Here is a 17,264-nt window from a genome sequence, read left to right as displayed (position 1 = left end):
TTTTCGGGGGGGGGGGGAAAGCACTCCTGAAGTGTAAAATACCAATGACTTTGGTGCTTTGTATGAGGCTGCTGTAGCTTAGGCAGGAACAAAGGAGCCGGATTGTTTGCCTCCAGGATGGGAGAGCAGAGCTTGCAGCAGCAATGACTCAGAAAAGGATTTAGGGGTCATGGGTATATAACTCCCTCATCATGAGCTCCCAGCACAGAGCTGCGGGAAAAAGAGAAGTTGATGTGATCCTTGATTGAGCTTTAAAAAAAAAAGAAAAGGAAAGAAAAGCGAAGAAGTGCTCTTGAGTCTGTACAGCGTGCGGGGGAATATGGTCGAGCTAATCTGCCCGGCCGTTGGGGCCAGCCCTGCTCGACGCGCCGGCAGGCCCGAAAGGATAAAGGGGCTTCGATGGTGGTGGGAGGCAAGTGGTGGGGTGGGAGGCTCGGCGTCCCTGAGGAGAGGTTGGAGAGCACTGGTGCAGAGGAATTAAACTCCTCTGTGCATATCGGGCTGGAAACGGAGCCTACAGCCTGTCAAGCAAAATGCCAGAGAAGCCCTAATTGCTGGAAGCTGAAGGCAACCTTGGAGGAGGACACGCTGCAGGGCAGCGAGGGCTGACGGAGAGCAAGGGACCAGGGATTTACTGTTGCTCAGAGCCTCCAAAATGAGATTTGGTATTGCAACAAACCAGAGGCTTTAATTCAGCGGCTGGAGGAGAAAAATAGCTGCAGCGTATGCATTTGGGAGGAGCAGGGGAAAGAGTCACAGTGGCCTTTCCTGACCTTAATTCATAAATCCCCCCGGCTCCTGCCCTTGGAGAGAAGGCCGTCCTACTCTGCCCTCAAGATGTTCGTAACACTTGGAGCTCTGCCGCAAGGCCATGACTATAACTTATCCTGAGCCTCAGCCAGTTGTCTGCAGGAGTTGAGGAGAAATGGTTTCTCAGGTGCACATCTGGCCAGCTGTGCTCCCAGGTGCTCTGAATCGCAGTGGGGTGGGAGGTGGGATGCTGGATGGGCAGCAAGCGCGGCGATGGGGGTGTAGGGACTCCTTCCAGAGACACGCTCACCTGCCAAGTCTCCCTGAAGTGCTTGATCTGAGTAGCAGATTTGGGATCAGGATCAGGAAGGAATTTTCCACATGTCAGTCTGGCAGGAACCATGGAGATTTCTGCTTTCCTCTGTATCATGGAGTGGAAAACATCTGGGCATATCAATTACCCATGACTGCATGAGACATGAACATCAGTAACGCCTCGGGCTGCCTGAGATGGATCCCCAGGGGACATGAACAGCCCCTGAGCTGACTTTAGGGCCCATTGCCCTGGTCCCACATGGGGCTGGGGTGGCGATGCACCATCCACAGCACCTGGACAGGGGTGCAGGTGGCTCACAGGACCAGAAAGTGGGGAAATAACCCCCAGGACCGAAGTCATTAAGTCTAACTGGGGTTACTGGGCTCTTCCTTAAGGCTGTGGTTTGATTTAATGGATCCTGAGTGCGCTAATTGGCTTTAATTGCCCTGAGCAGCCTCACCTTGGACCCCCACCCACTCACCCAGGAGTGCTATTTAAGCCCAGGGTGGGCTGTGGGGGGAATGTGTTCCTTTCCAGCCCTGCTTCTTCTGTTGCCTTGTTTCCAGCCTCATCTCCTGCCTGTCCAGACCCTGAATGTTCTTCTAGAGATGGTTATCACCATGCTCAGGTACCCCATGATACGTCCTTTGTGTTTGTGTGCAAACAGGGGCATGTTTGAAAACCTCTACCAGTCGCCATCAATATATCTGATGCAAAGACATTTGTTGTCTGTTTTTCCAATTTGACTTCCAGCCAAAGCTTGTGCTAATTTGGGATAAATTAGCCTTAATATTCCCCATTTCCCCCCAGCCCAAGTGAGTGCTTGCCTGCTTGGTCGTGGTGCTCTTGCGTTAGTCATCTCGTAGCTCAATGAGCACTGGCAAACACGCAAAGCAAGGAATGAGCTAAAATTTCCAAATCATTGCTCAGAATAAAATGCAACTTGTTGGAAAATGTCAACATGGCTGTTTTGACAGACTTCTTTCTTCTAAGCAGAAGACTTGTCAAAACCAGCCCTCTCTCTGCAGACGCATCTTGTTTTCTGCTTTTCCAAATAGAAGGGCTTCATTGCAACAACTCCTGACCCAACTTTCTCCGTGTCCTGCCAATGTCCTACCACCTCTGCTCGGGCCTCTTGAGCTCAAACCTTTCTCCTTCCAAGAGCCAAAAATTTGGCTTCAAACTAAAACTTTGACTCATGGGGAGGAACCTCCTTTGCATGCTGGAGGGGATAAAAGCCAAGCAGAGCCCCTGGGGTCCCCCAGACCAAAGAAGAGGAGCTGTTTGTGCAGGGTGGGGATCTCCAGCTGCTTCCCAGCCTGCAGCTTTCATCTCCTGGCTATTCCCTCCCCTGCCACCCGCCTCCTTCCATGCCAGCCTCCTGCTTTTAATTACGTTGTAGAAAAGTCTCACAACTCAGCGATTCAAGGTGGCATTTGAGAGAAATGATTCCCTTTAGCATAGCTGACAGCTAATTTGTGTAAAGTTTAATTACAGCTAGCATTAATTAACTGGCAGTGTGTTGCGATACTAAAGCACGACCATCTGTTCTTTAAACTGCCTCCCCCAAATTTCAGCCCTAATAATTTCGGTGCCGAGGAGGTTGCTCCGCTGGACCCGGTGTAACCGCAATCATTGTGGGAGGGTGTCACCCACCATTGGTGATGGAGCACCAAGCACTGCAGGGTGAATCGTGGCTTCGAGTGCTGCTGCCACGTAGGGATCAGCTTTGGAGTCCATGTGCTTCCCTGCAATGTTGCCTCCTGTATTATGTATTTAAGTGGAGGGTCAGCTCTTACCTTGCTGCAGAGGGGGGTTCAGTCACTTGGGCTGGCCCAGCAGCCTGTGCCAGTGCCCTGCACGATACATCACTGCGTAGGAACATTTTGCTTTTACTGTGTAGGGGAATGCGTGGTCATATGAGATATGAGGGTTGGGAGAAAGGCTCTGAAGCAGCGTTTGCTGCCCTGCTGCAGGACAGGTCTGTACCAGCACTGCCAAAGGTGCACCGACATCCTCGCTTCTGTAAAAGCAAAGCTGGTAACTTCTCCAGCCTGAAAGGAGGACTTGAGTGTCTGCATACAAGTGCCCAGGTCCCTGGTTGTGGCCCATAAGGTGGGTTTGCAGTTGTTCCTGGCTTCAGTCTGTCCATCCCCTGTGCGGAGATATGAATGGCCTTAGCATGGAGCCAGCAAAAAACAAGCGCTGGGAGCTCGTTTTGGCATATTCTGCCAGAGGCTGCTGTCTGGAGGCATATTTAGTGCCAGGAGGCAAGTGCCACTGAGCACTGGGTGCACGTAGGTTGCAGTGGGCTACAGCAAATCAGCCCAGCTCATCCTTCAAACCCTTCGCCCCCCCCCCCCCCCCCCCCCCGGGATGAAATGGAGATGGGGGCAAAACTATACAACCAAATGCCCCAGAGCTCTGCCCTTGGTTAAATCCTGTCTAACCTCAGTGCAGCTGCTTTGATCTCATCATGTAAATCCAGATGAAAACAAATATGATGAAATGGAGATGGGGGCAAAACTATACAACCAAATGCCCCAGAGCTCTGCCCTTGGTTAAATCCTGTCTAACCTCAGTGCAGCTGCTTTGATCTCATCATGTAAATCCAGATGAAAACAAATATATATCCAGTGAGAGACAAGCTCGTCCTCCAGGCTTGTGGCCAAACCTTCGGCTTGAGGGCTTTGAACAGGGCTCGGCAGCTGCTGGTGGGAGGAATTCCTTTGGTCAAACTGCCGCTCCCAGCTTGTCTCAGCTGCTGGTTTCAGGGTTGAATGGAGCCTTTCCTCCCAGTCCCCCAAATTTGGAGGTAACTTAGTCCCTGAGCGCAACACTGTGACTTGGGTCCAGCCTTTTCTGTCCTGAGGAGTTGAGTTCCGCCTTTGTGGCGCTGGCTCATGGATTGAATGGGGCTTGCTTGGTGCTGGCAATGGAGCCTCTCTGGTGGCCCCCCACAAGAAGGTTCAAAGCTGGTGAGCAGGTTTTGGCAGGGAGCTGATGGGCCGGAGGAGGCCTGTGTGCTGCAGGGAGGGAGGATAGCTTGGGACACAGCAGGAGCCTGGGATTTGGGCAATTCAGGCTCTCATCCCTACTGTGATGTGAGCAGCCTAGACAGGCTGCTCGAATGAAACCCATGGGGGGTGCTGGACTGTGGCTCTGCTGCCAACCCAAGTGAAATCCCACCTTCTTCATCTCTGCTACTTCCACCAAATTCCTTGGGCACGGTTTGTTTTTGATGACAGGAGACATGCGGCGTGTAACACACTGACAGATGTCACTGCCACCCATGCCCCATGCTGTAACCAAATGCAAGGAGGGATGAACTAACCCTGGGGATGGGAAAGGGTAAAACCTTGACTGTGCTGATGTCAGTGGGAATCCTCCATGGACTCCCAGGTGGGAGTGAGGGTGAAATCCCACCCCCTAGAAGCTGTCTACAGCTCTACTTCCACACTCTTGTAATAAGAGCTTAAATCATGGATGCATGCAGCCACATTAGCCCAGGATGGGGAGTTAGTGTCTGGCTGCCTGCAAGCTCCCTGCCCACTGTGGATGCAGAGTAAAATATTAGCTTAACCTCCCACAACAGTTGTTACACTAATTCATTTCACCATACAAGTGCGCTGGTGATTCCTGCAGCTCAGCTGATGAGAGACAACTCAGAGCTCGGGGGGGGGCGGGGTGGGGGGTGGGTGTTTATTGCTTTCCCCCAAAAAAGGTCCCTGTTTTGCCAGGCCTGCTGCAATCCAGACCTTACTAGTGTGCAGCCGTGCTAGTCAAGCTGTTTTGTGTTGGTGCCTGCTGCCAGCATCCCATGGGCACTCCTTGCTTGCGAGCCTGGGATACGTTCCCCTTGAGCAATACAATTGCACAGACTCATTCGGTTGATGTGCCTGGATACAGAGTGGTGCTGGGGAGGCTGCAGCGAGTACAGCACAAGGGTGATTCTCCAGGGTGAAGGGGATGGTGCATCCCTAGCTTCGCTCCTAAGGACTCTCCTGCTCGGAGGGGTCAGAACCAGGTTGCAGCAGGGAAAGTCTCTCTCCCCACACAGCAATGGGGGTTGTGGGCAGACCTCTGGCAAGCAAAAGTGTTAATTAAATAAATGTTTGCTAGCATATAAGGTGTCTTTTTGCATAAAGGTTGTGGTTCTACATGGAGTGCATCTTGTTACTGCTGTAATAAGCTGCAAGTGGGGAAGGGGAGGCAGGGCTCTGAGCGGGGACTGTGGCTGTGGCCTGGTGGGACCCAGGAGAAGATGGGTGGTTCAGTAGCTTTGCAGGGTCCCACATTAAGGGGAAAAGCAGCACTGCTGGCTGAGAGGCACCCAAAGCTCAAATGCTTCGGAGCCATCCATCCTGACCATGCCACCACCTCTGAAGCCTCGGGCTGCCTGTGCATTCACTCACCTCCCAGTGAAATGGGGAAGGAGGGAAGGGATAAATCCAGCCCTGGAGGAGTGTGGGCAGTGATTCTCACCTTGGCTGTTTGCAATTAGTTTAATTAAGCAGTTCGTGTGATATTGTTGCCCTCTATTGGACCCAGCCTGAATGGCTCGGTCGGTGCTGATGTGCCCGCATTAGGTGGGGAAGGGTCTGGGGCTTTTCCCCAGCTTTGAGATGGGAGCAATGGTCCCCCAGTTAATTGTGTCAGGGCTCCTTGGAGAGGGAGTTCTTGCCCAGAGCTATTGTGAGCAAAGAGCCAGAGCTAATGCCAGACGGAGGTAATGAGCCTTGCCGTGGACTTCAGTGGAATTTGGATCAGACCATTTGCAGTCTCTGGGGATAAGTCAGTTCTGCGTCGTCTTAGTGATGGGCTGGAAACGTGCCCAAGTTATTTGCAGAGAGGCTTGCAACTCCAAGGGACTCATCTTAAACCCCACCCCACCCCCCGCTGCTGTTGGGGTGGCAATGCCTAATGCAAGATGCTCCTTTGAGCATCCTACTGGTCCTGCTGGTGGGGACTGCAGAAAAGCCAGGAGTCCTGACCAGGTTTCCCAGGCTGTACGGCCCACCAGGATCACCGCAGGGGCCCAGAGCGGGACGGGAAATGTGCAGGCACTGCTTTCATTTCTTCACCGACCTGCTTTGGGCCGGGCTCTTGCTCCCCACAGCAGATGCTGGGAGTGAGTGTGGGGTGGGTCTGGCTCATGCCTGGGGATGGTGGAGTTGTTTCTGGGGGGACCAAGGCACTGAGGGAGGCTTAGGCTGGATGTCACCTGCAGGCTGTGATGGAGGTGTTTGGCACGGCAGGTTCGGAGGTGTTTGGCACGGCAGGTCCCTCTCTGCTTGTGCTGTGGTTCCCGGGTGCTGCAGTGTCCCTGGGCTGGCCGAGGCTCAGTCGTGGGGGTTTTTCTCAAGCCCATTTCAGTGAGGTGCCTGTGGGCTGGCCCTGTGGGAATGCCAGCCCAATGGAGATAAAAGCCTTTTTAGCAGATTGATCCGATATTGTTTTTGAACTCTTTCCCAGTGCAGGGAAGCGGTAGCTCACTTGTCAATGACAGGGCCCCACACGTCGAGCGTGGCAGGGCTAAGCAGCTGCCAGACGGGACGTGCAAGGTGCAGGCAGGACCAAGCTGGTACCTAAAGCGGTCCCCTTCTCCCCATCTCTCCCTTGGCTGGCTCCTCCTGCACTGGCACTGTCACACTAGCAGGATGCTGAGAGGTTACAGCATAACTTGGCAGTGCTGCTCTGGAAGAGAAATGCCCCGTGGAGCTGGGGAAGCTGTGCTACCCCAAAAGCAAAGGCACCAAAATAAACAGCGTCTCCCTGAACACTAAATATACAGAACTAGAAATGGCTTGCTTTTCTTTCTTTTAAGTGAGAACAAGTAGGGAGAGTTGGAATAGCTGGGAGTGTTATAAATGATGACATGCCTTTGAACTAGCAGCTGGGTGAATGTCTCATCCCACACTGTCTATGTTCATGCTCCCCTGTCATCTGCTTGCGAGGGCTAATAGAGATAAAACAATCTGAGGATGGATTTCCAGGCGGAACAGTTCTGCCAGGTGTCTCCTCACGCTGCAGCAAGGGACTTAAGAAAAAAAAAAGAAAAGAGAGAGGCCACAGTGCCAAAATCTATCTGGTGAAGTCGAGGGAGTTACGCCTGGGGTAAATCTGAGGCCTTGGGAAGGAGGAAATAGTTGGCTTGACCTTGTGCGGCAAAGGAACACGCCGTCATCAAAGCCTCACAAATCCTGCCCCAAAGAGGCATGGAAAATGTATGGCTTGTGTTGGAGGGTGAGCTCGGGCACTGACAGATGGCTTTGCAGTGCTGCGGTCCCGCCTGCCTGGAACAACGGTCCGTGGCTACAGAAACACCATTTGCTTTGTGTCTTGCAAAGGCCTTTTTAAAGACTTGAATAAGTATTTGCATGATGATGCTCCTTGGGCAGCACACACCTGATCTAATTAGATGTAACTTGTTTCATGGAGCTTTTACTCCTGCAGTGGGAATCTCAACTGTGGGTGCAGACACCGGACCCCACCAAATCTGTCTGATTCTGTCTTTGCGCTACTGGCTCAACCCCAGGTGCTCCCAGGACACTGCCCTAAATAATCCTTCGGGCCACACTGGGAAGGATTTTGGGGAGGTTCAGTAAAGCAGTTTGGCTGTAAGCCTCTGACCAGAGGAGTCAAGGCTGAATGAACAGCTTGGTGTTGTTACCTTCCACAGCTAAAGAAATACTGGGGCAGTGGGAGGGGCAGCTCTGCCTCTGTCAGTCTCTGGGTCCCATGTTCTGGCATCCTGCTCGTCACCAGGCAGTGAATCTGCCAGGGGAAAATTACTGGTTTTACTGGGACCTGAGGATGCTCAGCCCCTGGCAGGGCTGCTGGATGACACTGGTTGCGCTGTCGCCATGGGGGAAGGCAGTTAGTTCAAGCCTGGGAAAAGCAGTGTAAAGATGCCAGGAGGTAAACGGATCGGGGAAAACGGGGCAAAGCAAGACATAGCTCAGCGTTGGGTTCTGCGCAGGAAAAGCCAAAGCAGAGACTAGCAGCAAGGCTTTGGTGGTGCAGGGGCGTTGCTCTGGGCTTGCTGGAGTGGCAGGGGAGGGCCCAGCTGTCACAGCAGCATTGGGCAGTGCTATTTAGACCAGAGCTTTCCCGGAAAGGTCAGGTTAAGACGAAGGTTTTTATATATATTTTATTGACCAAAGCAAATGCATCTCGTACACTAATTAAATGCATGTCACTCAGCCAGTGCTATTGCTAGGGTTATTTTTCTTGCTCCAGTGACAAATATGGCCAATTAAATCAAAAGTGTCTCTTTTCTTGCATTCATTTTCTCTCTCCATCACATGCTTGAAGGAGAGCAAAACCAAGGTAACGGTGGAAACTGTTCTCAAATCTGATGGGTAAAATGCTTGGAGTCCCTCCTCTTGGACTGCAGGGCTCTGGTGAGGCTCTTGGTGCTGGAGACGGACGCTGCTCTGCAGGTGCTTTCTTTCCCTCTTTCTCCTCTTAATCAAAATCTCCATCTTAAGCCCTGTGTTAGCCTGCCTCCAGTCTCCCTGTTTGATTTCTACCTACTGACCTTCAATTTAGCTCTGTGCTGACCCGTGGTGCGTCTCCTTACAGCAATGCACAAGGAGCTGCACACCCTGTCCTGTAACGTAGATGAGCTGAGAGCATCTGGCCCCTGTAATCACGGGTGCTTCACTTGTTCTGACGGAGCCAGGGCTTCCCACAGCCCCAAACTTGAAGTTTAACAAGGTTGAGCCCTCAGGGATAATTTCTGCTGTCCATCTGCAGAGGGTGGATGATTTTCCTTAGAAGGTCTTAAAAAGTCAGAGGGGAGAATCAGAAAGATGATGAGGTTTCATCATATGAAGAGGTGTATAAAAGATGTTGTTAGTGTTAGACCAGCACTGTTAGACCAGCTCTGTGCTGCTCGGGGTAGTCTGGATTGATGCATCGCTCCTCTGCTTATCTGGGTAAATGCTGTGCTGATGAATGAGGCCAGAGATACTTATCAAAATCAATCAGGACTCCAGTTAATTAGGGCAGTCGTGGCCAGGTCAGGCTTTTTCCCCTCTTTCCCCCAGCCTTGTGGCAGAGGGGCATAAAGGTCAGGAGAAAAAAATTGGCTCAGATCTCAATCCTTAGATTACTACAGTAGTTCACGCTTGGTCAATAAACAGGAGTAATATGGAGTTGCTTTGTGGAATGGGTAAACAGGGAGTCTGGGATGTGCCCCCATTCTCCAAGCACCTCTGTTCCTTACCTATAAAGTGGTGATTTCTTATCCACATCCCCCAGCTTTCTTTCTCAGGAGGCTTTTGGGTTTCATTCGCATAGAAATAAGCTGCATCAGACACATTTTCCCAAGTTCCTGGTCGTCTTCTTCCCTCCTTGTATCGGGCGAGCTTGGTGCTGGCAGTGGGGCGAGCTGCCCTCTTGGCGTGGGAGGGCAGGGTAGCTCTCCTGCGGACAGGGCATGGGCAGTGAAAGCACAGAATAGTCTTCCAAGAGGTAATGTTGCTGCTTCTCCTCTGCAGAGCCTTTTCAAGGCCTGCTTCATTCTCCCTGGCTGTTTCTCAGTTCCTTCCTCCAGACTCTCAGCCTTCTCTACAGAGCCATTTACACCCCCTGATGCCGGGGAGAGAGAGAAGGACACTTGTCTGAGTCAGCAGAAGACAACATTTTAACTTTTTTTTTCTTTAGCATCACTGTTACATACTGGTTTTGGCTCTTCAGGCAGGAGATGCTGCTATGGAGGATGCTTCCCAACACCTACGATGCCAGGCCAGCGATACGTATGTTCTCTCTTTCCCAGTGCCACTGTGGCTAGTGGGATCTGGCACTGGGGAGACTTTTTACCTTGTCGATGTATCATTTCTTAAATTTCTGGAGTAGCATCTTTGCTGATCTCAGGAGAGGGGAGAGATTTGTGGAGAATGGGTTTTTTTTTTTTTTGGGGGGGGGGGTCAGGGAAGGAGTCTTGTACCTGATCACGCCTCATCTCTTTAAGGGAGGTGTGGAATCAATCTTTGTGATTAAGCGAGAGAGCAGGTAGCTTGGAGCCTCTGAGATTTTGCAGTCTGCTCAGGTCTTGGTGCAGATGCAATGGGAAGAGCTGGATCTTTATTTTCTGAGTATGTTTGAAAGGGAAAAGTACCGAAGAGCAGAATTCTTCTGGTGCAAAAGCAGACACGGAGCAAAGGTGTGATCTCTTCTGATAACAAGAAAGGAATAGGAGCAACACAGCAGAGCTGTATCTTGCTCCTTGCTACCTCAGCATGGGACTGTCCTGTATTTCCATCAGAGTAAGGTGTTGGTGTTCCCGATATGGGCTTGACCGCTGGCTGTTCAGGCCCAGCATTGCCAGCTGTAAGCATCTGTGCTGCAGCATCAGTGCGTGCAATCAAAGGCTGTGCGTGAGCTCAGAGCTGCTATAGTAGAAGCGGATTTGGTGAGTCAAGCTACTCTTTTTTTTCAAAGCACAGATCCCATTTCCTTGTATTCTTAAGTAGCTTCAATCCATCTTACTGCATTACAGAAACTGTGTTGATTGTTCTACTGTAGTGACTAATAACAAGCCATACTCTGCAGATTACCCCAGAGAGCTGGATTCCTGGTTTAGCTGTACCAGGCTTCCTGTGTGCAAAGACATCTTGGGGTAATCTGATTTGTTAAGGCACACACGAAGCTTTCCACGATCAGGGGAGAAAGGGGAGCATCATGGGGTGTGGACAAGAGGCAGAAGGGGATAAGGAGATGGGTTGGTGGGAGGGAAAACTGGGCATCAGAACCTGGGGTGGGAAAACCTGGAGAAGGAGGAGGCTGAGAAATGGACTGGATGAAGGAAGAATAGTTAAGTCCCAAGAGTTACAAAGGGCCAACTGTACGTCCCCATGTGCTCAAGATGTTTTGGGAAGAACAGGGAGTTGGGTAGCAAAGCTGCTTGTGCTTAAAGCACCTGAAGCCCACTGCTCCCGCACGAGCCCTGGGAGTGAGATGGAGGACAGCTGCCAGAGCCAGACCCTGTCCCTGCTGCGAGGGGGACGGGCAGCCTGCACACCAGGCCTGAAGTGCCAATGGGCATGGGGGTCTGCAAGGAAGGTCCTTTTGGTGAAAAGGAGGCATGGTCTGAGTAACGCCTACCTCAAGAAAAAACTCCTGCGATACAATGGCGTGGGAGGTAGGCAGTATGGCCCAAGGAAGGAAGGCTTCCATGCATGTTGCAGCCTTTGGGTAGCAGAGACTCCTGGTCCTGTGGGCAGGCACATTCTGTCCTTCATCTCCATCCCAGATGGATTTTTGGAGATCAAAGATAAAGCTCTCTGCTGCTGTAATGCTATTGATGTCAATCAGGTTGTGCTGCAGGAAAGTTGGCTCTCTCCTTTTAATTACAGTAGATATTAAACTTGAGTCTTCAAGGTTGAAATTCCTACCTTTGGCCTGCACAGGGTCTATAGATCACTCAAATCTCACTTAAACTCTCAAAGTAGTTCTTTAAATGTTGTTGTCAAGGCTTAGTGCTGGCTCTCTTCATGGGGAAAATGTCTCCACTGGATGATTGCCCGTAGGCTGCACATGGGGTAATCGGCCACCCTAATTGCTCCCAGTGATCTATAGCATCGACGTTCTAGTGGTGAAGTCAATAGTTCCCAGTGCTGGGTCAACGGCTGCTTCCCTCCGGGTCGTAGTCTGGTGCCTCTCCCAGCAATATACTGAACCACGTTTGTGCAGAAAAAGCCTGCAATAAAATGTGCAAGAAACTGCGAAGAATGCCCTGATAAATGATAGCTGTAAGTCATTCTTCGAGGCTGTGCTGGAACCTGGCTATTACTTAATAGAGTATGTGCAGTGGAGCTCGGTTTATGGGGCAGGAGCTTGTTAAAAGGAGAAGGGCTCCTGGCAGCTCACTTAAGCACAGTGTTTGGGTGCTCCCCCAAGGCAGAGTTACCAGTGGAGGTTCCACGTGGGTTGTACTGGTGCTTCCAGCCAGCACTGGTGCTCTGATCAAAAATGTACATGTCGGACCATCCTTGGCTCTTCCCTCAACAGGGCTTTGGCTGTTCTTCCAAGCTGTTCCTGGCTGGACCCATGAGACTGCATTTGCCTTCCCCCTCACTCCCAGTTAACCACCTTCTGCACAGTGTTTGTCTAAAATATTTCTAGTTACCCTTCTTCTGGCATGAGTTTGAAACTCTGCAGGTACCGTTTCCCTTCGGCTTGAGCTCTGGGACAGAGAGGAATTGGGGCTCCTTTCCCAGTAGCTGCTGTCTTCTCATCTCTTGCCTCCTCTGTGTGGTTTGGAGAGTTCTCATCTCTTGCCTCCTCTGTGTGGTTTAGTGACAATTAAATTCACTGCCATTACAGCGTCTCTGCAGAAGCCATGAATCCTCCTGTAAGATTTGCCCGTACCACCTCCCAGCATGGCCTTTTCCAGACCTCATCCACCTGTGCTTCCCTTAACTTCTCTCCTGGTTCACAAGCAAACTGCAGCGCTGTTGAACTGGAACAGCCGCGTCCCCGAGCTGCTGTAGGATATACAGCTCCATCACTGTCCGCAGTCAACAGCTCTGCCCCAGCAGGACCCAGACCCCTCGCTCTCCTTTTCCCTCTCGCGTATTGTCTGCTGTAGTTTATTTTAAATGCTGGGATAGTGCTACCTCCAGAGAAGTTAATAATCCTCGTTCAGGCTATAAGGGCTGCGTGTCCCACCCTGGTAATAAGCTAACCTCGCTGTGTTAGGAGTGCCATTAATGCTGGTGGAGGGCAGTGGATCTGACAGCTGTAGGGTTGGAGGTCAGGTTTGCTGTGGCACACACTTCAGATTTTCAGTGCGATAGCCTTTGATAACATTAAATGGAGTGAAGAGCTGCTCTCTTACCCAGATTCTGTTCTTTTTTTCTCTCCTTTTTAAATTAAGGCAATGCAGTGTTGCGTTGTAAGAGGGATCTATTTTTCTACTGACCCATTTCAGTAAGACTCAGCCCATCTAGAGCGTGTGCTGCTTTTGAAGATGGAAAGAAATTCGTAGATATTAAGGGCACTATGATCAGCTCATCTCACCTCATGCATAATACAGCCCAGAGAATTCCTCCCAGGACTCTCTTCTTGAGCTCAGCACTCTGCAGCTGGATGATGCTGTGGTTTTTTGTGTGATTATCCAGAACCACCTCAAGGTCTGGCTCAGGAGTCTTGTTCAATCACTTCTCCTTCATCAGTAGGATGCGAGACACTTGCTGTGGGAGACAGCAGCCTGGTTTTGGCCCATGGTGCCATCAGCACGCTGAAAATACTGGCTCTTCAACCTGCTCCCTGCACATTTGCAGCATCTGTGCTTTTTCAGACCTTGATTGAGGGAGAATGAGGGCAGCGAGTGTGCCGAGACAGGAGCTGGGAGTGCTACTGACATCTTTCCTTTTAGTCCTTCCCTTTGAGGACCTGGGGTCACCTATCTCAGTGGGGGCTATGGACCCAGGGGAGCTTTCAGGTCAGCTCCGGATGCTCAGCAGTGGATGAAGAAGACATTTGTGCAGCTTAGCTAAGCTAGTCGTGTCTCCTTCCAAGTTACTGATAGGAGAGTTACCTCCACAAGGCAATTAAAGGCACCTAAATGAACTTCCTGCTGCTAATCACCATCTGAAGGACCTATCTCCTTCCTCAGATGGAGACAACCGCCTTTGCCTTCTCAGGCACCCTGAGGGGCCTTGTTCTGCAATGGAAGTGATTTATGGATCCCTGGAGGCTACACACACTGCAGAGGAGGGTAGTTTTCTTGTGACCTGACTCAAAAATCATTTTCCCCCGTTTGTTCCACAAATGAAATGAAACAGCTCAGTCTGAGGACTTGCAGAAAGACTTGTTTCCATCAAGTCCTTGGAAATGCTGTCATGTTTCATTCCAGGAGAAATTGGTTTGAAACTTCTCCGCTGCCAAAAAAAAATTCTGAAACTGCAGTTTCCTTTCTTCCTCCCACCTGAAGCTGTCTGGGTTTCCTGGGGCAGGACTCATCAGTTCAGGTCCACCTTGTCAATGGCCATCACATGTATTCATGTATCTTTTCCCAGCCCTTTCTAAGATACAGATATCTTAAAGATACTTGAGTAATCTAGGTGCTGTTATTTTCAAAAGTCACCAAGGTTTCTGTGTTGCAGAGATCATGCTTCTCAGTTCTGCAGCACGGTATTTTCAGACAACGTTTTCTAAACTCCTGGCCTTTGAGTCTTAATGTAACCACTCAAAAGGAAAATACTCTAAGGCACTAGTCTTATTTGCTGGCCATAGTTGTGTCGTCTTGTTGCATGGTCCTAATAGAGTGATCTGATGACAGCCCACTTCTTGGATAGTGCCCATAAGAAATAGGATGTTTTATGTTTAGAGGAGAGCCTTTGATTTGGGGGTTTAGCCTTTGTACAGCTGTGCAGGTTTGATGTCTTGGTCACAGTATGTTAGAGCTGTTCACTTCCTTAATTTTTTGGCATTTACTAAAGAGGTTTTATGCCTTTCTTTTTATACGAGATTAAATGCTAATAGTGGTTTTGTGAGTGTTTCCAGCTCTGTATCCACATGCAGTTTGGGACTTGGCTGGCTGCCCCATCCACAGTGGGTGTTAGAGCCACCCGTACCAGCCTGGGTAGCTAGCGCTGATTTCTACTCATGCTCTCGCTTTAAGCAGGATTGGAAATGTATTCAGAAGCTGCCCAAAGAATATGACTATACCTGGTGTACCTAGAGAAGAGATGAAGATCTGTTTGCATCATGGCAGTACATAAATCCAGCTCCCCTTAAGGTGCTTAGGCACATTTGGATAATGACCTGGAACAACCTAGGTAGCAGGAGGTTACACGTACCTGTCACGTCAGCCTCTGTGAGCATGTGAGATTGCCAGCCAGCAGGCAAAAGCAGCCAATTATGCCATGCTCAGAAGCATTTTATTCTTTTTTCCATCTACCCAGCTCCACAAAGTGAATCCTGCTGTAAAGACCTCTACCTCCCGCTGGCATCACCTCCTGTCTGAGGAGGTAGTGTTTAAAGTGCCCTCAATATTTGCAGCGCGGCTTTTCTGCTGGCTTAAAGGCCACACTGTCCTCTGCAGTGGATAGTACTGAGCCACGCAGTGCATGGGGACAGTGTGTGCCAGCGCACCGCATGATGAGGAGGTGCTGGGGGCTTGTGGGCTCTGTTTTTACCGCTGATGCAAGGGGAGTTGCTTCATCTTTATGCTTTAGTACTCCATTATTTCCCCCCACCACCACCACTTGCCAGGCTAGGAAATGGTTCCTGCTGGCTGCAACACACAGGTGACAGTTCTCACCTGGGGTTTCTGGGCACTCCCCTTAAGTAATACTGAAAAGCAAGATTCAGTGTGTTTGTGTGTGCCTGTGTGTCCATGCACGTGTATCTTGGGAGGGGATTGAGGAAGCATCCTAGCAGATGTAAACCAGCTCTCATACCAAGTGTTCTTAAATCTCTGCTTCCCTCCTCCTTTTTGCTTCTCCCCTGTTGCTCTGGCTCAAGGAGTTTTTAATATTTCCCGCTAAGATTTCATGCCTTTCTTTCATTGTGGGGACCAGGGGAGGGGAGCCAAAACTGCACTTTTAATTGCTTCCTAATAAAAGCTACCCTGAAGCAAGAGCTGAAGGAAAGCACAGGGGAGATTTCCCTTGGTTTAATGATAACTTAGCCCTGTCACAGCTCAAATGGTGCTGTTCTCCAGCGCATCAAACCCTTCCCCTTCCACTGTGCTTGCGTCATCTTTCTTCTCCAACATATTCATCTTCATGCCCTTCTCTGAATGCATTGTCTTCATGGACCTGTTCCTCCTCGTTCACATCTTCACCAGCCTGCTCTGGCAGGAGGTCACCTCGCCCATAGGTGTTCACCACCTGCTTGCAGAAGGGACACGTCTTCTTCCCGGGCTGGGTGTGGAACCAGGTGTCAATGCAGGCACTGTGGTAAGCGTGGGAACAGGACAGGATCTTCAGGCGGTCCCCTTCCTTGTACTCTGCCATGCAGATCACACAGGTCTCGTATTTGTCTCCTTGCTTGTATGTGTGCAGCTTTATCTTGCAAGCCCTCTCGTACCAGCTTAAGCCAACCATAACTGAGATAGTGGCAATAACGACGTAGAATATGTCCCTGAAATCTCGCATGATGAAAGTTTCCTGCAGCATTTTAGCATTGTCTTGACAAGGACTCAAATAGTGTTTGGGTGGTAGAAGTCTGATGTATGCCCCTTTCTTGCATTGCAAAGTCCTTTGCAAGTGGAGGGAGACTGATTGTCCAGTGAAGAGTGATGGTATCTTAATCAGCTGCTGGATTTCTTTGTCATCAGCCATCATGGTAATCGGTTGTTCTGAATCCACATTGTATACAACAGCAATTTGGTATCCAGCCTGCTGGGCATGAAGGACTTTCTCAACAAAAGAGCAGTCATACCCCCGTATGAGTGCAATATACAACTCGGAGGCCTTTCTTGGTGCTGGAGGATTCTCTATTGCGTGGCAAGCGTTTGGTGGTATCACCCTCATCAAATACCCTGTCAGCCCTTCTGCCGGGAGCCGTGGCCCAAAGCATGCAGGCAGGGCTTTATAAGCAATGCACTTGGAGCTGTCATTGTAAGCCACGTAACCAAAGACTTCTGCAAGGGCGGCGTTGTAGAAGGCAGCAGCAACCACAAAGTGAAGAAGTTGGAGCCGAAGATTCATGCTGAATGCAGCTGGATAGCTCTGAATACAGATTTCCAGGCTGGTCCCAAAGGAAAAGTGTAAGAGACAGTCACAGAGGTGCTATCACACCCAGGCTTTATCACCATGCCATGACTTGGAACCATAGCAGGATGGAGATCAAAACCTGTTTCTGCAGGTTTTCTGTAGGTTTGAAGGTTCCCAGGATAGAACTAGTCTCTCTTTTGCTGCTAAGCAACGCCCTTACATCATCTCTGCAGATCTGTGACATCACCCAGTGACTGTTTCCCAAGGCTGGGTCATGTAACATTACTGCCAACCTGCTTAAACTTCTTCTCCCCTTACTTTTTCGCCTGCTCCATGCACATAGCTTCTAGTTTCATCTCCCCCTGGGTACTGATAGGATGCCGATTTCATTTCGCTGATGAAGTGCAGGCAGGATAAATGAGCCTCCCCATCAGCTACGTGCCCACTGCAGACTGGAATGCTTCATGCTGGTGGTCAAAGCAATTCGGAAAACGTGTGGCAGAGCGGGGAAACAGCCGGTA

At 50.4% G+C, this 17,264-nt stretch overlaps 1 protein-coding gene across 1 annotated transcript; it reads right to left on the bottom strand.

The window, feature by feature from the left end:
- Nucleotides 1-15,780: 15,780 nt before the first annotated feature.
- On the bottom strand, nt 15,781-16,737 carry LOC103902950 (E3 ubiquitin-protein ligase RNF13-like). Its single transcript, XM_009284068.1, has one exon. It carries the CDS (start codon nt 16,735-16,737, stop codon nt 15,781-15,783), a length of 957 nt encoding a protein of 318 aa, XP_009282343.1.
- Nucleotides 16,738-17,264: the final 527 nt, after the last annotated feature.

The sequence above is a fragment of the Aptenodytes forsteri genome, unplaced genomic scaffold (genome assembly GCF_000699145.1).
Source record: "Aptenodytes forsteri isolate BGI_AS27 unplaced genomic scaffold, ASM69914v1 Scaffold471, whole genome shotgun sequence".
In the NCBI taxonomy this organism is placed as follows: Eukaryota; Metazoa; Chordata; class Aves; order Sphenisciformes; family Spheniscidae; genus Aptenodytes; species Aptenodytes forsteri.
This window is presented reverse-complemented; position numbering and strand designations above follow the sequence as displayed.

Excerpts from the sequence above, each read along its gene's own strand:
- LOC103902950 (XM_009284068.1), bottom strand. The coding sequence starts at position 16,737 with ATGAATCTTCGGCTCCAACTTCTTCACTTTGTGGTTGCTGCTGCCTTC.